The 26,497-nt window shown below is 27.7% G+C and overlaps 1 protein-coding gene across 1 annotated transcript in view; it reads right to left on the bottom strand.

The window, feature by feature from the left end:
* LOC129962315 (angiotensin-converting enzyme-like) overlaps positions 1–26,497 on the bottom strand; it is a 62,603-nt gene extending 36,106 nt beyond the window's left edge. The window contains exons 1-7 of the mRNA XM_056076061.1: positions 26,363–26,497; positions 23,955–24,198; positions 23,196–23,360; positions 22,218–22,320; positions 20,928–21,071; positions 19,474–19,665; positions 17,727–17,824 (exon numbers count right to left, since the gene is read on the bottom strand). Coding sequence (XP_055932036.1) covers positions 17,727–17,824; positions 19,474–19,665; positions 20,928–21,071; positions 22,218–22,320; positions 23,196–23,360; positions 23,955–24,198; positions 26,363–26,403 — 987 coding nt within the window. The 5' untranslated portion in view covers positions 26,404–26,497. The remainder of the gene's footprint in view (positions 1–17,726; positions 17,825–19,473; positions 19,666–20,927; positions 21,072–22,217; positions 22,321–23,195; positions 23,361–23,954; positions 24,199–26,362) is intronic.

Raw genomic sequence — 26,497 nt, 5'->3', positions numbered from 1 at the left:
AATAGCATTAATAATGAAATAGAAATGATATCACATGCATGAAAAAAACAATTACTTAGTTTTGATAAGAAATCAAGTGACAATTAAGATTAAGAGAAAGGCTAGAAAAGGGGTTTCGTTGGTGTTAAATTTTTAAATTATCAGTCAGATTTAAATACTTTTCAAAGTATAAATCTTAAATATAAAGTTATTAAAAGAAATTTTTAAAAATATTTTTAGATGAGAAAAAATTTTATTCAGTTTTTTCGGAAATACTGTTTTTATATAAAGTGTGGTTTCAACCACAGTCAACCACTGTCTCAAGTACTGTCTGTGTCCACTGTCAACCACTGTCTGTATTTTGACATTTACTATAAAATTCCAAAGCCTTCCATGAAGCATGGTGAAAAATGGCAAAAGGTGCTCCTAACATACCATGCAAAATTATGTACTATTCAGTATCATCCAGCACAAAAAATAACAACAAACGCCATATAACACAACCGTTTGTCATGATTTTTATAGCATTTGTTTGATGCAATTCAAAATGCATTAAGAATTTCGTCAGAAGATTCAATGCATTAGAAATCATTGAATACTAAAACAATACTAAAACTGACTACTACTACTGACTATCACTACTAAAACAAATTTTTTTACAGAATTTGAGAATTCATTTTAAAATTTTGTTACTGGGATTAACATATGGACCGAAAGACAATATAGAAAACATCATTGATGTACAAATCAATGATTAAAGAATAAATTATTATTGTTACTTAGTGTTCCATATCAGATATATAATAAAAATGAAATTTATATCCAAAAGTATAACAGATATATTATTATAATTTTACAAAGTAATGGGACGGATATCTTTTTATACCTCCGCAAATTTATCATCATGCAAAGCTGCAGTTCCGAGGACGGAAAGGCTCTTGAACCACCTGTAAGCCGTTGCGTTTTTGTCTTTAAACTCCTTCCAGGCGAAAGATGTTGCGTTTTTCCAGGTTTCTTTCGCCAGTTTAGCTACTTCTTGTTGCATTTTTAACTAAATACCAGTATAAAATATTTTGCATAAGAATTCCACTCAAAAATTAATATTTTACAAAATATTTTCAAATACAAATATTTAATATTTATTTTTGAATATATTATTTCATTGTTAATAAAAATTTCAAGGACTAAAAATTTCTTTTTCCCTAATAATTAATCAATAATCAAATGAAATTTTTATTAATATAATCTAATGAGCACATTTAATAATTAAATATAAATATGTTTTTTAACTGTAATGTTGTCATGCGCCTTGAAACACATACAAGATATAGACAATGCGATGGATTTACTTTGAAAATTAGTTTACAATACAGAACACGTAATGTGCAATGCATGTATTTTGTATATTTTTTTTCTAACTACAACGAGATTTATATTCATAAATTAGAAATTGTCTTTAAAATTCGCAACATTAAAGTAAATATTTGAAAATTTCAAATGTCCAACCTTTAAATTATGTTCTTGATTTCCCAAATTTGTTTTCTGCCAATCATTTCTTAATGTTAGACATCATAGCTTAGAATGATACCATTTTAATCATTATATATCTATACTTATAATAAAGCTGAATGTGTGTGTGTGTGCTCTACAGGATAGACCGTTCGATCTACAGCTACCATATTTGGTACATGTAAAACTTGGAGGTCGACAATGTGCAACTTGGACATTTTTTTGAATTTTTAATTAGAATCTTAATTAATTAAGAATTAAGCGAAATTTATTGCGTTTTGCCGATATAATTATCAAAGTATTACAGCACAAAACTGATTTTTACATCATATTAAAGTACAAAAAAATAATCCTTTGAATAAAACTAAGGTTTTAACTTATAAATTAAAGTTTTATTTTTAATGAATTAAAAAAAATTATCTATATTTTTCTACATTATATTTTATATAAAGTAAAAATAAAATTTAACCTGCACGCGCGCGTTTCGCGTGCCTGGGAGGGTGTGGGGAATCATCTTTTATGCAATATGTTGCCATCACACTGATAAAAACTTAAATTGAAAAATAAGTGAACTGTTCCTGGAAATTAAATTTAGAAATGAGGAATTTTTAGCTCGTATCTGTATAAAATGAAATAAATATGATATATGATAGTTTATAAAAAATAAATACAAGAAATTTTTTTCAACGATTTTTTACAATGTATTTAATATTAAACCAATAAATCTGTTTTATCTAAGGCAAAAATATTTTAATATATACAGGATATTCACTCTAATAAGGGTCCAACATCTATTTTTTAAACATTTAATAATAAACATACATTTGCTAAAAAAAAGGTCTAAATGAAGTAAATAATTATGTTTTAGGAAAATTTGAGTTAATAAATGTTCTGATGAATTATGAATTTTATATTTTTATATAGATCTTCTGCCCTGTAAATCATATTTAACAAAATATTTTTGAGTCCTTAACATTATATACAAAAAAATTTGCACTCCATTCAACTAAATCAATCACTAAAACTGACTGATTTATGAAAATTTAAATATCGCTGTTCTAAAAAAAAATAAATTAAAAAAATTAAAAAAAGCGATTTTAGACTACTTTATCAACCGTCTCAAAGAAGATCCACCAATCTCAAGATTGATTGGCGAATCTACTAAGATTGGTGGACCAGAGTTTCTCAAACCTAAATGGCCTAAGATTATAAAAATTTCGGTAGTTCTAAAATTTTAACATTCAGAACCTAATGAATTGGTTAGATTCGATCGCAGAAGATAAGAAACGTTTATTTCTTTATTTAAAAGTTGGAATGTCAAGAATATTTCGCAGAATATAATTCATTATGTCCAAAAGATTATAAAATTTAGGCTTCATAGTTTTTTGAAGTATATTTATAGACCGAAACAAAATAAAATATTATTATTGACGTCATTTAAATCTTTTTGAAAATAAAGGTAAAAACTGAATTTTATGATAAATCTCAAAAAATATTTGTTGAATAATTCCTTGAGATATTACATAAATTGTGAAAATTAATCTGTAGTGAACATAAAACTTCAATGCCGAACGACTCTGTTTTCAATATTCATATTTTAAAAAAATGCTTGGTTTCGGTAAAAAAATTTTTTTTATCATTTGTACTTTAATTTAAAGTTGAAAGTTTACGAGAACTGTCAGGAAATTAAGGAGATATACATAATACAATGAACAGAACGGCTTAAGGCCTCCATATTAGTATGAGTGAATTATATAATTACTAAATGTGAAACTTAAAAATGTTTTGCTAAAGAAGCTATTAAAAAATCAAGTTGCATTAAATTTTTCATTGAACATTTTTGCGAGCATTAATGATGGCGATCTGGCTGGTCGTCAAAGGCGGCTAGATTTAAATATAATCAACCATGAAAGATTTGTAATATGTTGTCTTGCGACATATTGAAACTTACCATGGCTTCTTTATTTGGCTCTGTAAGATTACTTTCATAGTTCCAACTTGCGATATTAGCTTTATTTGCTGTCAGCGACACTAAACGATCGTTGTTTTTGAGGAACCGCAAAGCTTCGTACACATTAGTGTTGCTTCCGCTCACGTACTTTTCTTTCACATTCCTGCAATCTGCCGTTGCAGTCATGAAAAGACTCAGCAGACTCACAGTCAGCATACACCACATCATTTTGAAAATTAAGGATCTGTAAATGAGATTGTTTTAAAGTAAGAAACGGACATGAGGAGATTTGGGCATAGTGAATAATAAGGTGCTCAAGTTTTTAGCAAGCATACACCGCATTATCTGGAAGATTCTGTGAAAACCAAGATGTTTTCAATAATTTCTTAAAAAGCAAACATTAAGTTGAAACTAGTATAAAAATTGAATGAAAAATGGTGCTCAGAAAGAAATTAGAGAAACAATAGACTGAAACTTTCTTATAATTTGCATTACGAATAGATTCTTTAACAGTTTCAGATGCAGCAGTATCTTTGAAGTGTATGATCGCAGAAATACATGCATTTATATAGTGTATTTGATACAAAAAATATCTCGAGCAGGTGCTGCAAATAGAATTTTCAAAATCGATACCACTGACTCTTTTCGAGTAAATAGCATTTTTAACATATTGCCTACTCTCTTTGTCCATAAAATGCAACTAAAAGGCAAATGAAATAAAGTATTTTGTTTTTCTTTGACATTGATGTGAAAACTCAGCTGTCTATTACTTATGAGAACTGAAATATTAGAAAGCATTTTACGCGCCTACATGGGTTTAATTAAAGTGTCTGAACAATTGTGAGAGAATGAAATGATTCAAATAGTATGAAAAATGAAAATGTGGTGAAGAAATCCAATTTTTGAATCGAAAAAATACATTAATTTGTAGATTGTTCATCATAAAATCTTTATCAATATATTATATTTTTTAAAAAAAGACTATAATTAGAATAAGATACAATGAATTATTGATTAATGAATGCTCTTGAAATATATTTCTATATTCCAGTAACAAAAAATGCTTTGAAACAAAAATTGCTAGTTGTAATATCTTTTTGTAAACATGATACGATGGTTTTTCAAAATATATTATAATTAAATTGTGATTAAAAAGAATCGTTATTTTGTATATTTTTTAATTCTTTCATGTACAGCTTATTTGGTTAAAAATATGACCTTGAAAGTATCTATTGTCTTTTAATAAATATAAAGTAGTATATATTTATATGATAAAGATGATACAAAATTATATGCTATAGAATAAATGATAAATCGAATGGTGGTGCAAAAATATACCAATAGACTAGATAGAATAATATTCTAGAGGTGCTCGAAAAAAAGACTGATGAGAAATCTAAATATTTTCGTTATTTTTATTATATATAGCTAAAAATACTAAGAATCGCATTGAATTGTTATTTATTTAATTCTCATTTCTTTTAAGACTTATTAATCAAATCCTCTCAGTAATTGGTTGGAATTGATTAGTCTTTTAAAGCAATATATCTCCTAACTTATTATCTATTGCATTTATAGACAAACACAATTAATTAAAATAATTGTGAAATAAATTAAAAAGGTATTTTACTATAAACTACATTGACAAGAAATTTTACTTGTTATGCTCATGAGAAAATCAATATTAGAAAATATTTTATATTTATTATAGAAATGAATTGAATTATACTTAATTTCGAGTGAAACAGAGAATTTTCATAAATATCAAAAATGAAACCATGAACCGAAAATGAACTTGCCACCCATACCTATTTTTTCTAGCATTAATTCCATTCTGGATGTTTTGAATTTTATTTAGGCTTTGAACAATGATTTAAATTCACGTTCTCTTTTGGTAGATTATACCAATGTTTCCTCGATTATCATAGAAATTATGCAACACATCTCAAATAAAATACAGTATCTCATTGTAATTACTTTGTATTGTTATAATCAAATTATTTATATATATTTTTTGATATATTTTTCAAAAAATTTGTATTTGCAAGAATTTAAAATCTAATATTAATAACGATATAAATAAAAATATTGAAATTCAGACAAGTAAGAAAGGGGATAATCATTTACTCAATAATTTATTCATTTGAAAAAAAAATTTCTTGTTGCACATGATTTAAATACCAAACAATATATAATAAAATTTAATGTCACATACACGAAACCAAAATTTATATTATATTCAGTATATATATAAAAATAAATATATAATAATTAAGATCATTACACTTTAAATTAATTTTTAAACATTATCATTTTAAATATGACAGATTTTTTTTTACTTACTTTTAAGTGATTTTTATTTATTTAAAGTAACTTTTTTACATATTAGAATTATGATTAGAAATCTATTGCTATCCACTTGTGAATATGATATTTAAAAGATATCTTTGAAAATTCATAAGAGAACTTGTAGAACTTGCCTTTAAAGACCAAAGATAAGCGTTCTCGGTGCTTGCGGCATTTAAGTATCGAATGCTATCTAATTTTCTTTGTATCATTTTTTTCTTATCTTCATTATTTTGATGAATAGGTTTTTGTTATCCTATATCTTTCCTATTATACGCAGAGGCAGACGAAAATATTATCAGTAAATGAAGAGAATTGGAAACATATGCACAAAACTGCTACTGCATTATAACTTTTTATCTTTGATAAAACACCGTCACGAATCACGAAGAAAATAAATGAATTGCAAAACTGATGACGAATAATTTTTTTTAAATTCTACAATAGGAAGTATCTTTAAAAATACTTTTTTAGCATTTTTAGAAATCTTTTTGAAAACTTATTTTTGATATTTGATAAGAAATCAATTTTTATTTTTTGACAAAAGTTTTGTAAAATACCAGGATTTTCTCTTTAACTGAAGACGATTAGATTGGAGTTCGATTCGTGCTCACGTGATATATTTCAAATCGAGCATTCCAGCTATTTTTGAATAAGCGATGGATTTTGAAGAAGAAAAAAGAATATGAGACCAGAATCAAAATGAAAGGCAATATGTGTTTGGATATTATATGCCTTGCAAAATAAAATTTGTTGAATGATTGTGACGTTACGCGAACTGATTACGTTGTCAAATCTCAAAGAGGAAAAAAATTCTCATTTTAGCAAAAACTCAATAAATGACGAATTATAAATTTTTAGTTTCTCTTATATAATCTATAAATAGCGGAAGTTCACCATTGTGAAAATATTCTAATGAATTTTTCAAACAAAAAACCTGTGCGGACAAGCAAACAATGATGGCTATATTAGATCAGCTTTACATTCCATATACCCCCCCCCCCACTGGGGGCACTTCATAATTCAGGATGAGAAGCTTCCGGCATGGTGGTTGGTTCTCGCCACCCTGTAGGGTACACGAAAAGGTGGGGGTCTGGCTCTTTCCATCGATGACGGGATGTACTTCCTTATATAACCCTCCTGTTGTACCGTGACCGTTGATGGCTCCACACTCACCCCCCTCCCCCGGTTTTGCTGTAGTTGAGGTCCGGTCAATCAGTTTTTTTTTTATCCGTGTACCACCGAGGCGGGTCGGAGAGTCAATGATATGACTTTACATTCCAGACATTGATAATGCCAGAATATTGATTTAATGTATTTCTTCTGGCGAAATCAACATAATTTAACAGCTTTACTTCGTTGTAGGATACAGAGTGAGTAGAGATCAGATTGTAGGTCCCTCCCCTTGGTAAATTCAGAGGCGTTTCATAAAAAATTGTGAAATCGGCTAAAGTTTCAAAAACGATTCAAAGAGAATATATTAAATCCTTTACATTAAAGAATTGTTCAGGAAATTGTCTTTTAATAATTTAAAGTAACACAGTGTGAAAGAAGAAATCTAGATTTTTTAAATTAAAATACAAAAATTTTAGTCCTTCATCATGAATTAAAAGTACTTCGATGCTATTAGAAACTAAAGCCCTCAGCCTGAGTCATTTTAGTATAATGACAAATTTTGGAGTGCCATTTTCCTCCCAAATTTTAAGCCATTAGCATGAATTGGAGATTCAAAATATAATTTGTCAGCTTTTTTTCCCACGACATCATTTAACATGCAAATTTTGAATTCTATTAGAATTCCACTTTCGAGATATTTATTTGTTTTCGCTTCACACTAGTGCACATGTTTTGGCTCCTGAGACAGCCGAAAACAAAAATTATCGGTGCACTGATTTCTCCCCGAAGTCAAATTCGTAGACAATTTGAGAAAAAGAATTTTCTATACTCCAAGAATTATTTTCTCCTAAAATGGTATTGTGTTATCAATTTGAAAAATTCCGTTATTCTGCATCAAGTGTGACACCTGTATGTCAATATCTATACAAATTTTTCTTTATAATGTAACTTTCATATGGCAGTTTAAGAATTATAAGTGGTTCCGTCGCTTAAATTCCGAAATTCAATCATTTTTTAGAATGTCATTGAAAAATATATAAAACTAATAATTTTGTAAATTTGTCGCGTCTACAATCTACAATTATGATTCAAAAACATATGCCAAATTTCAGTTGCCTAGTTCATTCCGTTTTTCGATTATTTGGATTATCGTCTTTATAGGCAAGTAATTATTTTTCCATAAATGTTTTTTTTTATGATTTCAAAGAGTTCAAAATCTTGAAATTTTTTGGAGATATTTTTTTTGTGTACGAATAACATTTATTAACAAATAACATTTTAATCTATACTTATAATAAAGCTCAATGTGTGTGTGTGAGTTGGCGCTCTACAGGCCAGGTTATTTGACATACAGCTACCAAATTTGGTACATGTATACCTTAGAGGTCGGGAATGTGCACCTGGGGTTCCTTTTTTTGAAATTTTAATTATTAATTAAAAACTAACTTTCCCGCCAAAAAATCTTCCATTTTCCTCACCGCCAACTTTTTCGCCAAAAAAGTCTTCCATTTTCCCCACCGCCAAATGAGTAAGACTTCAGTTTTTTTTTCTCCTAACAGTAATGACGCTAGGGTTAACATTTTTCGGCGGATTATTTCAAACGATTCTGTTTATTTTCTTAATGTTTTATGCATTTAAAATTAAACATTGTTAATTAATCCATGTTTCAGATTTATTCTGAAGTACTTTTGAATTAAAATAACACAGAATAAAGGAAATTAAAAATGTATAATCTGCATAGCGTTACCCTAACTGGCGTAGAAAAATTCACGCACTTGCGTTAACGTAACTGGCGAAGAAAATTCACGCATGCGCATTGCGTTCTGATTGTTGGCATGACAACCATTATCAACGGAGGATTTAAATTATTTTTAGGTTAGTTGCATGCTTTTGTAATTAAATTGTATTTATGTTAGTTATATATTTTTTTGTATATGCTTATAGTTTTAAGTACAGCGTTTTTTAATTAGTTTTTTTAAACCTGTTTTCGACAGATTATTTTAAACGATTTATTTTATTTTCTTAGTGTTTGATGCATTTAAAATTAAACATTGTTAATTTGTCGATCTGTTCATGATGAATCTAAGAAAATTTTGTTGACAAATTCTTGAGATATTACATAAATTAAGAAAGATATTCTTTAGTGCACATAAAGTTTAAACGCTCAGTGACTCTATTATCAGTAATCATATTATTAAAAAATTGCTTTGTTTCAGTAAAAAATATTATTATATTAATTGCAGATTAATCATTTACACTTAAATTTAAAGCATAAATTCTACGAGGGGTAACAGAAAATTAGAGAGGTACATATCACGTTATGACTGAAGTCCTTTATAATATTATGAGTGAATTATATGACTATCAAAATTTGAAGTTTTAAAATATTTTGCTGAAGAATCTATTAAAGTTGGAATTGCGTAAAATATTTAATGGTACGACCGGAGTTTAACTCCCTGCTTGGCGCAATTTTTAAAAATCGCCAACAACGGTCTTGCGAAATGTTCAAAAGCAAAGGAGCAGATGTTCAATTATAGTGCATAATAAAGATTGCCAGCTTTGGCGCGTTACCGCAACTTGGCGAAGAAGGGGGGTAAACTCCGGTTCAACCTATTTAATTATTAAAATTTAAACGAACATTAAGATTGGCGAACCGGCTGGTCGCCAAAGGCGGCTAGTAATACCATAAATTGGACATCCCGAATTTATTGCTTGAGTTCTGCTATGTCTGGTTTTCATTCCCTTCATTTTTACCTTTTGAGGACAACTTAAATCATTCATTTATGAGACAATTATGGAGATCCTAAAAAAATTCATAGTATGTCGCAATTAATAATCGGGGTCCCAATTTCAAAAAGCCCATTTATTTATTTCTGCTCGTCCTCTTTCTGGCATAAGCTATGATTTCTCTTTCTCTACACAGCAAGCTACGTTTGTCCTTATGTTGTTATGGCCTACTTATTATTATTGCACTTATTTTGTAAATACAATTTTTATTTTTATAATGTTAAACACAATTTGTGTTGTAATTATGTTGTCAGATAAATATTTTTTTATCATAGGATGATATTTTATAGCGTGATTATTAATTCTTATGATTGTAATTTTTACGTTTATTAATGTTACAATCTGTAATAGTATTATAGCAAATTTTACAGACCATAAAATAATTAAAAAAAATTTAATAATAAAAATTAATAGTAATTCAACAACTTTATTGCACAATATTGAAATTAGTGAATAAATTTTAATAACATCAAATTTAAGAAATCACAGTTGTAACACACAGTTATTTTTTGGAGAATTAAAAGAAAAAAAACACTATAATTTTTGTAAATGAATAAATGTTTTATTTAAACATGAAGTGAATGACTTTTCTTCATACAATGATTTTTCTCTATAAATATTCTGGAAAAAATGAAGGAAGACAGATGATATTTTTTTCTTTGCATAGAATTCAAAGGAAAATCTTAACAACTGTTCAAATCCAAAGGTTCCAAATCTTTGATTCTGATACTTTTGCTTCAGTTTCGATATATTATTTAAGGATTTGATGACATTCGGGTGTAGTCAAAGCTTTATGGGCACACCATTGGGTCACTGCTGTTCCATCCCAAAGTTTCATTCTTGTTTTGAATTTTTAACCATTTCAAGAGGGGAGCGAAGTACTCAACCAAGGGCTTGGCATTCATTTTGTGCGTTGCGCCCTGCGTTATGACTCTCATGGCTTCGTTCCAATGAACGGATCTTCCAAGACTCAACATATCACTAAAAAAAAAAAAAAAAAAAACAGCATTAAGTATTTATCAAATGCTTAAATGGCTAAATTACAAAATATTATATTTCAGTGCACTTTCTATTTAAATTAATAAGCAGTTTTATTTATAAAAAAGGATTCCGAGAGAAATAGAGAAAAATTTTATGAAATTCATGTTTTGAATAAAAAAGAAAGGACGATGAATTAGAAATTTCAATGAAAATGTGTCTTGAAAAAGAGTTAATGTTTTCCAATAACTTATTTTTGTTTCCTTTTAAGAATTTTATTTGGTTTTATCAATAATAAAAAAGACTAAAGAATAAAATAATAAAGATATGATAGTTTACATTTTTTCTATATAAATCTACATACGACAGCTTCATAATTCTGAGCTGTGATTAGGATAAAAGAATGGTTCTTGAGGCAATCTCATTCTTCAAATGTCCAGCATCAAGACATTCTATTCATGTGAAATTTTAACATCTACTTTGAATGCCGATCCCTCAATAAAACTTGGTTTCCATAAATCATGATACTTTCAAAGAACAAATTAGACTGCACCACAAAGTCATTGTGACTTCCAAGAAAAGAAAAAAGTGAAATTTCAGAAAGTCTCAGAAAAAAAAAATAGGAAGATGTATATTCTTTCTCTTAAGACATAAAAGAAAATCATATTTAGCTCTTCAAAGTTTTAAAAAGTTCCGTAGCATTTGATAATTTAAATTCAAAATGAGTAATTTATTGTTTGTTTCTTATGGCACTTGCCACTGACAAGCCCGCTGTTACGAAGACAGCGATTTAAGCCTGAGGGGGAACGTCTCTTATTTTTTATAGCAGCGCCAACTAGGGCCAAGAGTACGACTTTGCCACTCACGCATCATTCATTCGCTTGCTCAACCCCTTTTTACAGGAGGGCACATTCACACATCTCACAGATAGAACAACAGAAGAACAACCATGCCCAAACCGGGACTCGAACCCGGGACGCCCAGATCACGGGGAAGACGCGCTATCCCTATGCCAGGACGCCGGCGAGTAATTTATGAAATGCAGTATTAGTAGCATGCTAATTTTTTTCGGATCAAATTTTCACTTCCCTTAAAAGGAATTTTTTTCCAAGGATTTATAGTATTCTAATTTCTGCGTTTAGCAAGAATTATAATATTATATTAAATTAATTTATTTGAGAGAAATTGAAGCCAAATTTTAAAGAGAATACACGTACCCCAACAGCTGTCCTGCTTTCTTATTCTTGTATATATCGCACTTATGCAGAGGTCCTTTGTGTCCCGCAGCATCGCATAGCGCTTTATGGAACTGGAACTGGATAACATGGCTAACAAAGTATCTGTAGAAAAAAAAATTCAAATTAGAAAAAAAAAGAGTGTAATATAAATTTATATTCTAGAGATTTATATATAGCAACTAAATTTATTATTAACATCAGAGGAAAAGTACATATCTAGCTGTAAATAAAGGTTCTTATTTGTTTTTTTTTCTATTTCTATAGTTTTTCCCATTTTTTTTCGATCATATCTGTTTCTACTTCGAAGAACGGTTTATAGGACTTTTGCACAGAACGATATCTTTAACTATTCAATTAAAAAACGTTTATGATTCGACCTTTTATTTCTTCTGCGATTATGATTTGGAAGTTATTTCGTACTCAGTAGCACGAGTCAACGATTTTGATTTTTATATTATTGTCTTTACATTTTAATTGTTTAAAAGTACTGAAGGAATAATATGAAATGCAAATTCGAAATGCAACTAAACCAGCTTTTCCCACAAATTAGATTGCCGTTGTTGCTTTGGAGCTTCCGTTAGCTGGATGAGAAAAAATGCTTTTGATATTCTTCTGACAGACTTATAATTAAACTATTTATTTCAATCGAAGAAAAATATTTGGGAATCTGCAGTGATTTATTCATTGCTCTATTTAAAAATTATTCGATGATTTTTATAGACAGATAATTTTATATGAAATAGCAGAATTGATTCTCAAAGACCCTTTGAAAATTCAACACCTATGTTTAACAAAAACAAAACAAAGCAAACAAACAAAAACTCACAAGAAAATCCCCACTAAACTGATATTTCCCTGTGAAATCACTTCTAGTTAAAAAAATTTGTACAAATATTTTCTTGGTACATTTCGGTTTGTAAAAATGAGATTTCGCAATCATTTTTCATTTGCAAATTGGTTTATCAGAGTGCAGTAATTCTCTAAAATTGTAAATTCTGATGATAATATAACATTGAAATTTTGAATTGAATGTTAATTAACATTGAAATACCAATCTTTTGATTATTTCTAACTACACCTTTATTGCAAATGAAATTCGGTAACATTAAATTAAATATCAAAGTTTTAATAATATGCATATTTCAAAAATACACTTCTATTAATTTAATTTAGTTAAATTTATACTTTTATTAATTTAAAAAAACTTTTTGAATAAATTCTACATTTTTAAAAAAAATAAATTGATCTTCTTTTACATAATAAATTGTTCATACCTTATATAGGGAACATTAGCGATTACGTGGTATTTAGCTGCAGCATCCAAATCATCGTTAGTTCTTTTGACTGGAGGGCAAAGTCCTTGGTATTTCAATCTACATGAAAAAAGAAAAGCTGTTTATTTTTTTATTTAAGTATTTAAGTTTCCAAAAAAAATATCTGTTTAATTTTACAGTTGACCTTAATGTCTAAACATATTATGTGTATGTCATTTATAGATTTTTTTTTAAATCCTAGAAAGTATAACCAACCTGAATTCCCACCATTTCGCATTGAGTTCATCTCTCTTAATACTGCCATCAAACACTTTCCATCTCCAGGCATCGATGAGATAGCCAAAAGGCAAGAAAGCAATCTTTCCCAAGGCTGTTTGCATTAGTGTGTTGATATCACTTTCTGCAAAATGTGCATGGTTTTTTAATATATAAAAGTTAGTAATTCAGGAAAAAAAATATACTTGTATATAAGGTTGATCGTTTATAAATCACCATGAAATTATTTGAGGGAAATTTATTGACTATCAGTAAAAATTTAAATAATAATAATAATCTTTAATGTATATTCTAATAATTTTAATTTTATAAATTTTTGTAGACAAAAGAGCGAAATTGACTAAATACAGGGTGTTCATTAATTATTGTCGGGGTTTCCGTACCTCATAACTTTTGAATAAAAAATATTACGCAAAAACCGATTACGTATTCGTAAATTACAACTCAAAGAATTTTATTAAAGTGTAAAACTTGCACAATTTGCACTTTGTAGGCATTCAGGTGAAGGCTATTCTTTGAGTTGTACTTTACGAATACATAATTCTTTGAGTTGTAATTTACGTATTCATAATTCTTTGAGTTGTAATTTACGAATACATAATTCTTTGAGTTGTAATTTACGAATACATAATTTTTTGAGTTGTAATTTACGAATACATAATCGCCTTCAGCTGAATGCCTACAAAGTGTAAATTGTGCAAGATTTACACTTTAATATCATTAATAAAATTCTTTGAGTTGTAATTTACGAATACGTAATCGGTTTTTGCGTAATATTTTTTATTCGAAAGTTCTGAGGTATGGAAACCCCGACAAAAATTAATGAACACCCTGTATAATTGTTTTTTTTATCTTAATGAATTTATAAAAATAATAAATGAATAAGATTTTCATAATTAAATAAAATTGTTACTGGGAGTTTTATAAAAATTAAGTATTTCTTTAAAAAATATGTTGACAGATACTTCTTTAATTTAAAAGTTCATAATATTTACCTTCATCTTCAGATACTTCTTCCAGAAGATCTACTTCTTTCAAATGTTTTGGAGTCGCTACTGACAAAGCTATAACGTCCCCTATCGCTTCATGAAAACCTGAAAGAAAACAAAAATTTTTTTGATACTTAGTTTGAGGTAAAATTTCATGAATATTTCATCATGTTTAGAAAATTGTTTTGAATAATGATGAAACAGAATGTAGCTTTAATACTTGCACGAAAATAATAACCATTACATTTATCTGCTTTCATTATTTATTTGATAAATTATATTTTAGGACTCTGATAATTAGGAGTTTTGGATGACGTAATTTTTTAAACCTGCCTTCTTTTCAGTATATTAAAAGAGTTAAAGAAAACAATTAGTTATTTACTGAAAAATGTATTGCCTTCAATTTGTGTTTGTAATTTTAATATTGAAATCCAGTACAATTTTGGCAGCTTCTGTCAAGATATTCTTGACAACTAGGGCCGCACATCAATTTCATGAAAAATGAACTTTCCTGAGTCAGCAACTATTTTTCATTTAAAGGTATAATTTCACTAGCATAATATACTGTATGATATTTCTGTTGTTGCTTTTTAAAACTTTGAAAGATGTACAATAAAGTCAAGATATCGCATTAATACTGTTTGGCATTTTACGTTAATAAAGAGGGAATCTGAATTTATCGCAATATTTTCAAAATTTTATTTCTATAACTTATCTTCAATTAAAAAATATCGACTAATAGATCTTGTTAAAATGCTACAAGTTTTAGATCTTTGAAAGTTTAATAGAAACGTTTTGGGATCTACGATTCTCAGTTTGTACGTTTATAAACATATTAATTCGAAAACGAAAAGTATTAAATTAATGGAAATTAATACATGGTTTTTGCATTAAAATTGAAGATCTGTGTTAAAGGTTGAATATTAACCTCAATTCCATGAAAATATAATTTTTTCAAATGGCAATGTGCTTGGACAAAGATCCGGAATTTTGGCATGCGGTTTTTATACCAAAATTCTATATCTGTTATAAATTTTAAGCCAAATCAAATCCAAAGAAAAAAGTTTCTATTCAAAATTCATTGTGGCGTCTATTACTGATTGTCTTTCGCGCAACCGCTAGCAGAAACACGATCAGTTATGAATTCTATCCTTATTGAGAAGAATTATGTGAATTCACTTATGTGAATTTGTCTCTTCTACTATATTTCTTCTACTATATTTAAACATGCCTTTGAGTTATAATCATTGCCATCTCTTCTTTTCGTTGTAATCAAATATGTTGCGTTTTCTAAAATTTGATATTACTTTAATTAAAGAGTTTTAGATAAAGTCTTCGTTGTTACGTTTAAGATTGTTAAACTAAAGTATCAGATTTATTTTCTTGGCGCATTTTCTTTCAGCATGCTTGATTCATTTCAATAGCTTAATACAAAAAGTATCATATTGAAATGAGGAAAGAATAAATAGAATGGAAAATATTTTCGATTATTTTTGAAATCAATTATTTAGTTTTATGAATGAATAAGTAAATAAATAATAAGACGGGAGAACTTGGCTCAGATGGAAAAAAGAAATTAAAACTAGTTTTTTTCCAGTTCTCTTAGAATTTTATGTATAGAAGTCCGAAAATCCTTCACGAAAATCTTCCGAAAATTATTCATTATTTACATTTTCCATATCGACAATAAAATTTTATTTTTATAAGTTTTTTGTTTTATAAAAATAAAAAAAATCAGTGAAAATTGTCTTTTTGAGTTTTTCAAATTCGCTTAAAAATTATAAAGGTGAATATACTATTTTAAAGAAATATTAAGTTTACAAAGATATATTGCAGCTATTAAAAACTACTTTTCGAGGAATCAAATATTTCATGTTCTTTAAAAAAGGCGCTGTATAAAATATGAACTTAATATCAAATGTAGAGATATTCTTTTTATTTCCATAGTTGTAAGAAAAATTGCATGTGACTTTTTTCATGCATAATATGAGTATTTAATTAAAACTTCCTAGCATTTCTTCATTCCTGATATAAACCAAACATATTTGAGTTCCCCAATTCCTATACAATTTTTTAAATTTAGCAGAATTTCTTACCTGGATTTGCTCCTCTTCTGAAAACTGAAGGTAAAGGAGCATAATACATGTCATATTCGATGTGACCCATTTCATGGTGAACCGTAATAAAATCTTCCATGTTTACCCGAGTGCACATTTTGATCCTGAAAATGAATATTTCCATTTTTTTATATTGTTAATCTGAACTACAAAATTCTATATTCCTAGAATTCTTTTCAGGATCAAAGTAATCTTTTTGATAATTGTAAAATAATGTTTACTTATTGTAAATTTTTAACATCAAATATTTTTGATATGGAAATTTGGTCAGAATAAACATAATAAGCATCATAAATGCTGAAAATGTGAACTTAAATTCGGAGTTTTGATTTAAATTGAATAAATACAGTAGCGTAGTTAGGAGTCTTGTAGCTTGACATATTATTTGGTTCCTCTTTTAATAAAATAATCAATTTGGTTTCGTATTTCAACATTTTTTCTGTATATATATATATATATATATATATATATATATATATATATATATATATATATATTGCATTTGTATTCTAAATATGCATTGTAGAAAGAAAAATTCTTTTTCCTACCTGAAATCTTTTCCATCTGAGAAGTCCCAAGCAGAAGCATGGCAAACCATTTCTCTGTTTTTGGGCTTTTCGATGATAGAGCGCTCCCAGAATTCTGGTGTCATCTTCTTCAGACCCACGGAGGTGAAAAATTCTTCTGACATTTTAAACATGTCCAGGGGGGTCATTATCTGTGAAATCAATGCGTTTTCAGAATTTTAACTATCAAAGCTTCATCGATGAATGAAGAATTCTTTTTGTATTAAGTATGTTTCTGACTTTAGTAAGAAAAAAACTGAAAATGGTTTTTTAATTAACTTTTTACTCAACTGAAAATGGTTTTTAATTAAAAAGAAAGCAATCATTTTTCTAAAGAAGATAAATCTGTAATTTTCTTTCAATACTATGTAAAGCTTGATTTTCCTTCAGAAGTGTGATTAAAAGTTACTGTTTTCAAAATTTTAAATAATGCATAAGTTACAATAATTGTTTTGTTTCAAACAGACATTTATATTTCAATTTGAACAGAAAGTATATTTTTAATGGACGTGTGAATTTTCTGCCTTTTTTACGAAGTGGATATTAGATAATTTCATTTGCACAACACTATAATTGATATAACCCTATAATCAAGTTTACCTTTTCTTCCATTGCGTCTGTTACATCAATGAACTTTTTCTTGGGATATGGTTTAACGATATCGAAAATGTTACTCCATGTCTGAGCCCACATGTTTCCTGAAAAAGAGAGAAAAAAGAATTGTGGTTTATTCATGAAATAACTATCGCAAAAATTTGGAATTCTTTTTTTAAAATTTGGCGCAATGAAATCGTGGGTAAAAAGATTTCAATTGCAGTTTTGTTGAATATCAGGAATAGCGGCTGTCCAGTCATTCAGTTTTTTTATCCGTGTGACTTCGAGGCAGGTCGGAGAGTCAGTGGTATGACATATTTTTGTAGCTTTCTTCGGATTTGTGTTGTACTTTATGGGTTACAAAACAATAGTTTTTTTCAAAGAGAAATGCTGTTATTGGAGTTTGAAGAATAAATAAAACGTTTGTCTAAAACAATTAATTAGGCATGTAATAATGAGACATCATGAGACACTTATCTCACTCAAATACAAATCAGTTATAAATATACGGTTTAACGATATCAAAAATGTTACTCCATGTTTGAGCCCACATATTTCCTGAAAAAGAGAGGAAAATGAAGAGTGGATAATTATAGATAATTATGATTGCTAAGTTTGAATTACATTATACTTGTATTACATCTTTCAGTGAAATTTAGGCCGACGAAATCGCGGGTGAAAAAGATTTCAATTACAATTTTGTTGAAATACCAGAACTATGGATTATTGAAATGAGTGCTGCTTGAATCATACTATTATATTTACTATACTACTACTACTGTCATACTATTTATGAACATTCTGTAAATCGTCCACTTTTGAAAATAAATTGCTTATTTATCTTTGTATTTTCCTTCTTTATTTGTGCTACAAGAATCACGAAAAAATTTCTCTCTTCAAAGAGAAATGCTGTTATTTGAGTTTCAAAAATAAATAAAACACCTATCTAAGCAATTAATTAGGTACCTAATAATGAGATGCCTGTAGGTCAACGTTTATCTCATTTAACTAAGGATAGGTTATAAAATATTTTGGACAAAAATTCTTTAATTGTTCAAGTTGTTCAAACAACTTCCTTATAATGAACTTTCTATTTGTTTTTGATAAAAAAAGTATAATAAAAATACCAGAAATTATTGAACTTTATAATGTTTCAGTATTAGTTTCTTGTTACAAAATTGTAATAGTAAATTAAAACTAATGTAATTGTAAAATTGTAAGTCATAAAATTAAGTAATGTCAAAAATTGCACCCAAGAAATTCAACGTTTCGATAAAATGACTTATGTTATAGGTTCCTATTTTTGCAGAATCAATGCATGATGGAAACGAAAAATTGATGATATACAGCCTTCTTTAAACGTTAATTCGAAAGCAGCAACAACCTAACACTAATTTCTAATGCTTGAAGGCAACATGTTATGAAATGCTTCAAAAGAAATTGCAATTTAATGTGAGAGCAATATTTTGTTAAAAAATCGCTTAAGAATCTTACATTTAATTAGCAAAGTTTAAAGTAAGATAATTAATTATCAAAAATAATTTACTTATACTTAATCTAAAATAAAACCTACTTATACTTAATCTTAAATTATACGTAAATATCTTTCAAATTTTGCAATAAGTGTTTAGGTCAAGCGCATTAATTGTTTTTTCCTAAATGAAATGTTTTAAAATTTCATTTGAATATATGATACTTCATGAGTAAGAATGAGATTTAAATCTGAATCATTTACATCCGTGATACAACTTACCGAGTAGGTGCGCGGGAATGGGACCGTCTGGTTTAATGCCACTACGTGGATAGCGCTGGATGAGCTTGCGTCTGACATAAGCGTGGAGTTGCTCGTAGAAAGGCCTGATAACATTCCACAGTTCTTCTATCTCTTCTACGAACGAGTCACTTTCATATGCTTCCCTCCACATCTCCCCATTATCCTTAAAACCTGTAAATTATTACAGAACATTTTAATTTTAATTTGGAATATTTTCAATTGGTTAAATATAAACTTACTTTAAAAATGTGTTCTATGTAATCTATTTGGTTTGAAAATTTACATTAAAGTATTTTTTTCTCATTTATTGCTATATAAGCTGTTTTTTAAATCTTTTTTAGTTGCTCATCACCAAAAAAAAATCATTCAGTATTTTTCATTTATAGAAAATGAAAGAAGACATTTCTATAAAAAAAATTTCTGTGAAATATTGATGTTAAAAAAATGTTTTTGTGCACTATAAAACTAATTAAATTCTTAAAAACTACTCAATTTACATAAGGAATATATTCATTGCAGCAGAAATGCATTGAACTGCTGTTAATAAAATTAATTATTAAAATGTAGTTCTATTTTCAGTCGTACTGTCTTATTAGTCAAGTTTAGTGAGATATTCTTGACAATAATTATTTTAAATAGAAAAAATACCATACCACTCTTCTACGACTAAACATGTTATGGACCTTTAAATGTCACTATTTCAATTCTACCAACGGCTCTTCGAGTATAATCATTTTATCCATGGAATCGGTTTCATCATTGCCACTGTTGATTCAATTTATATAATAATACTCAAAGCTTAATAACAATCAGAAAAGGTTAATTGATTAAGTTTTTTTATTGCTAATAATGGGAGGATTTTATGAAATGTGATTAAAAATAGAAGAAACAACATAAACATTTTGATTTCTACATTTTTGCCGTTGTTCAGTTAATGATTGAAACAACATAAAATATTATTATTAACGTATTTAAAGCAATTTTTTTTTATCACAGCTGCATGCGCTTATCCATTGATTTTGTTAGTAGCTATTGGGCGTGAGTGAACACCTGGAGTGGACACTTGTATAGTGGAGTGGGACCTTGTATATAGGAGTGAATACTTATATAGTGGAGTGGGGAAATTGTATACCAATAAGTATAATTTTCATATTGCTGTTTCAAAAAAAGCTAATTTGACAACAACATTTCTATTTCATTTTCCACAATTTTGTATAGATTGTTGTCCAATATGGCATCATAACTGTTATAGGCGTTATTATAAATGAATGCGAATATTTTGGCAACAAATCAGGTTTGTGAATGTGGCTAACTATGAATAAAAATGATGTTCTGCAATAGTTCAGTGTTCTTTATTGCTGAGAATGCTCTACTTTTTTCAGATATTTGGCCTGAAGAACAAGCTTTGTAAATGACAAATGAATTATATTTACCATTCAGGCAAGCCGCTTCGTTGGATAGATTGACATATCTGAGAAATTTGTCCTTCACCACTTTGCCGGAAACATCTCTCCACTTGGTCCAAACGTGCTTCAGCTCTGCTTCGTTTCTGGAGTTAATGAAGATTTCAGTCAGCTCTGGAAATGTTATAAAATAGTGACTTAATGGTGTGTTTTTAAAGCAGTTTTTTTTGTAATGCCAGAGTATTTTTAATTTTTAATTCTTTCCATGGAGCAGTAATTTATTAATTTATGCCAAACTTAAATTAGTTTAGTTTAATAAAGTTATTTTAGTGCTTCATTTTGAAGTAAAACGAAAACTACTTTTGATGGTCTATATGTTTAACATGTTAACATTAACAACATTAAACATTGATATAATACCAGCTAATTGAGTCATACCTGTGATTTAAAATATTACAGAATTCTCTTTAAGGACGATCTTTGGATTTATAATTAGCAAATTTAGCATGTAGGTAATTCTTGAATAGCAGGTGTCGATTAAGAGAAGATTTTTCGGCATTTATTACTCTGTTAATTTATAAGCAAACGCATTTTAATGTTTTCACTCAATAGTTTCAGAGCATAATACCACATTTAAAGCATAAAATAAAAAGGAATTTTTTTCAGTGGTACCAACTTTTTCTCTAATCTGAATAATTGAAAAAGAATATTTTACAACAATTATTTCTGTTATCTTAATTTCTGTGAAGATATTAAATATACTTTTACCTTCATATTATTGCTGCTATATGATTAAGGATAAATTTTAAAATAAATTTAAAGTGTGTGAATCATTTCTAATTAATTTTCATGCAGCAGGTTAAGACTATAAATTCGTATATTCTTTAACTAATTGTTTTGAGCTCTAGTTAAATAAGGAGGGCTTCACATGAAACTGCATCGTCATAATGTTCATGTCATTTCAGAAAAAAAAACGCATAATACAATTAAACGAAAAATTTACCAGTTTATACAAAGCAAACATAATATCAATCAGATGCTTAAGAACATATATTGAAAAATAAGAACCTAGTATTTATTTTTTACATTTAAGATTTGAGGAAGAAATAAAATTTCTATATAAGAATGAGAAATATAAGAACAATAATTATTCATTAATAATTATAACTACGAATTTATCAGAGGAGAATTTCAAGAATATTTGCTAACGGGTTCATTTATTGATGAATGGGATTCCTAAAGATAAAATATACTTGATAGATCAAAAAATGAATTTTATTATCTGTTATCTGTCATTCAAAAATTTTCTAGAACTTTTACCTGGTTCTAAAGATAAATCACACTGTTTACTGTCCGATGAATTGAATCGACAAATTTTCGCTTTCGCGTAGACATCTTGCATATCAGCAATCAATTTGCCGAGCTGCAAATAAAAACAAACAATGAAAGAGGGCGTTTCATAAACGCGACTTCAATGGCAATATTATGAAATACTTGAATGTTTTCTTTTAAAAATTGGTAACACTGATATAGAAATAGAAAAAAAAAATATATGAATTAAAAAAACAGGTTTGTTCTGATAAGAAATCAAGTGATAAATATTTATTTCAAAATTTATCTAGTAAGAAGATAGTTTCTTTTATGTTAAATTTTTAAATTATTAGTCATATTTAAATACTTTAAAAAAAGTATAAATCTTGAAAATAAAATTATTTATGGAAACATTTTTTTAAATATTTTTCAATAAGTAAATTTTTATTCACTTTTTCTGAAATAATTTTTTAAAATAAAGGATATAGACAAAAGCTGTCCCAAAACGCTGTATTACAGTATTTATTGTAAAGTTCTGAAGCCTTCCATGAAACATGGTAGAAAAATAGCAAGAGGTGATTCTATGATACCATGTAAAACGCACGCTATCCGATATCATTCAGTGCCAAAGTAACAACAACTCTTCTTTAATATAACATTTTGGTATGACTTTATTGTAACTCAAAATGGGGTAAGAATTTTGTCAGACGATTCAGTGCAAAAAGAGATAGACTATCAATATTAAATCGAGTTTTTTTTCTTCAGAATTTGAGAATTCCATGTATAATTTTCTTTCAGGCATTAACGTAAAGAGAGAAAGATAATAAAGAACATCATTAATGTACAAATCAATGATTAAAGAATAAATTATTATTGTTACTTAAAGTTCCATATCAGATATATAATAAAAATGAAATTTATATCCAAAAGTATAACAGATATATTGTTAGAATTTTACAAAGTAATGGGACGGATATCTTTTCATACCTCCGCAAATTTATCATCAGGCAAAGCTGCTGTTCCGAGGACGGAAAGGCTCTTGAACCACCTGTAAGCCGTTGCGTTTTTGTCTTTAAACTCCTTCCAGGCGAAAGATGTTGCGTTTTTCCAGGTTTCTTTCGCCAGTTTAGCTACTTCTCGCTGCATTTTTAACTAAATACCAATATAAAAATTTTTGCTTAAGAATTCCATTCAAAAATTTCATATTTTACAAAATATTTTCAAATATAAGTATTCAATATTTATTTTTGTATATATTATTTCATTGTTAATATAAATTTTAACGATTGGTAATCCTTTTTCCACTAAGAATTAACTAAAAATAAGATGAAATTTTTATTGATATAATCTAATGAACTTATTTAATAAATAAAAATGTGTTTTAATAGTAATGTTTTCATGCGGAATGTAATACATATAGGATTAAGGTAATGCGATGTATTTACATTGAAAATTATGTTTTTATACAAAACAAATAATGTACGATGCATGTATTGTATATAAATATTTTTCATGAAATAGATTCATGAATTAGAAATTAACGTTGAAGGAAATATTTGAAATTTCCAGCCTTTGAATTCTGTTCCTATTTTATAGAAGTTGCTTTCGGCCGATCATTTCTTAACACAAAGCATCATACTTTAGAATGATTCCATTATGAAATTTGTATTTAATCATCATGCATTTTAAATATAATCAACTACGAAAAATTTATATTATGTTCAGTTGCTACATTTTGAAACTTACCATGGCTTCTTTATTTGGCTCTGTGAGATTGCTTTGATAATTCCAACTTGCGATGGAAGCTTTATTTGCTGTCTGAGTCACTATACGATCGTTGTTTTTGAGAAACCGCAAAGCTTCGAACACATTAGTGTTACTTCCGCTCACATACTTTTCTTTCACATTACTGCAATCTGCCGTTGCAGTCATGAAAAGACTCAACAGACTCACACTCAGCAAACTCCACATCATCTTGCAGATCAGGAATCTGTGAATGAAGTTGGTTTAAAATAAGAAAAGGATACGGACATGGTAAGTTAATGAATAATAGGTTTCTCGAGATTTTTAGTAGGCAGTAGAATTTTTGAACCAAAATGTCTTCAATAATTTCTTAAAAAATCAACTATAAAAGGAAACTAGTAGAAAATTGAATGAAAAATAATATTCAGAAAGAAGTTAGGAACTTTCTCATAGTTTGCATCACGAGTAGATTCTTTAAGTTTCATATACGGCATATTTGATCACTAATAGATCTTTGAAGTGCATGATCGCACGAAGCACTTGCACTTACATAGTATATTTTGAACAAATGTGTCTCGAGCTGGTGTTGTAAGTAGAATGCAAGTACAAAATCCATACCACTAACTCTCTTTGAGTATATCAAGTTTTCAATATATTATTTGCTCTTTACATTAATAAAATGCAATCAAAATCAAAATGAAATAAAATATTTTCTTTTTCCGTGGCGTTGTTGTGAAACTCAGCTGTGTATTGCTTTTGAGAACTGAAACATTAGAAGTATTTTTTGCGCCTTCTTGGATCTAATTAATATGTGTGAATACTTGTGAATGAATTAATTTCTAGGAAAAATGAAAATGTAGAGAAAAGAATTCATTTTTTAAAAATAAAAGCATAATTTTTTTGTAGATTAAAAATATGTTTTGAATAATAATGAATACATTTGAAATATATTTTTATATTGCAACAAGAAAAATATGTTTGAACAAAAAATATTGTTGATACTATCTTATTATAAACATGATACGATTATTTTTCAGAATATATTATAACTCAATTATAATTAAAAAGCAATCATTATTTGATAAATTCTTTGATTCTTCCAAATACAGCGTATTTGGCTAAAAACATTACCTAAAAAATACAAAGTAGTATATATTTATACGATATAGATGACATAAAATTGTATTCGATCGAACAAATGATTAAGTCGAATGGTGGCACAGAAATATAACAGGGGACTAAACAGAGTAATATTATACAGCCCCCCCCTCCATGTATGTATATTTATCTATCTTTTATCTGTACATATTTTCTTTATTTTCATTATATATAGTTAAAAATACTAAGAATCGCATTGTTATTTGTTTGATTTCTTTTGATTTCTTTTAGGACGAATTAATCAAACCCTCTCAATGATTGGTTGGCATTGATTGGTCTTTTAAATCAATACGTCTCATAACTTATTACATATTGTATTTATAGATAAAACGCAATTAATTAAAATAACTCTGAAATGAATTAAAAAAATGTTTACCATAAATTACATTAACATGAAACTTTACTTTCTTATGCTCATGAGAAATTAAATATCGGAAATTAATTTTCACTCATTATGGAAATAACTGAAGAATTATATCAAACCACAAATTTTCATAAGTATAAAAAAATGAAACCCTATAATTTACCCTCACACCTATTTTTTTAGCATTAATTTAATTCTGGATGTTTTAAATTTTATTTAGGACTTGAACAATGATTTAAATTCAAGTTCTCTTTCGAGGGATTATATCAATTATTCTTCGATTCCCATTAAAATTATACAACATTTCTCAAATAAAATACAGAATTTATTATAATTATTTTGTATTGTATTTTATAATCAATTCATTTATATATATATATATATATATATATATATATATATATATATATATATATATATATATATTTAAATTCGCCCTTACAAGTCCTAAGAATATAATATTAATAATGAAATAAATTAAAATATTAAAATTTAGATATATGACAAAGGGAAAAATTATGTGCTTAATAATTTATTCATTTGAAAATTATGTTTTAAATTGTCGATTATAATTTAAATACCAAACAATCTGTAACATAATTTAATGTAATATACACATGAAAAACCAAAATTTATCATAGTGAGTATATGTATAAAAAAATAAAGTACATAATAATTAAAATTATTAAATTTTAAATTAATTTTTAAGAATAACAAATTATTACTTTCAATATAACAGGTTTTTTCTACTTACTTTTAAATGAATTTTATGAAATTAAAGGAACCTTTTTTACATGTTAGAATTATGACTGAAATGTATTGCTATCCCTTGGAAAGATGTTATTTAAAATATATCTTCAAACTTAAAAATTGAACTTGTAGGACTTGCCTTGAAAGACCGAAGATAAGTGTTCTCGGCGCTTGCGGCATTTAAGTACTGAGTGTTATCTAATTTTCTGCTGTATCCTTTTTTTACTTATCTTCATTATTAGGACGAATCGGTTTTTGTTGTCCTATATCTGTT

The sequence above is a fragment of the Argiope bruennichi genome, chromosome 2 (genome assembly GCF_947563725.1).
Source record: "Argiope bruennichi chromosome 2, qqArgBrue1.1, whole genome shotgun sequence".
NCBI classification, from domain to species: Eukaryota; Metazoa; Arthropoda; class Arachnida; order Araneae; family Araneidae; genus Argiope; species Argiope bruennichi.
Note: the sequence above shows the minus strand (reverse complement) of the source record. Positions and strands in the feature narration are given on the sequence as shown.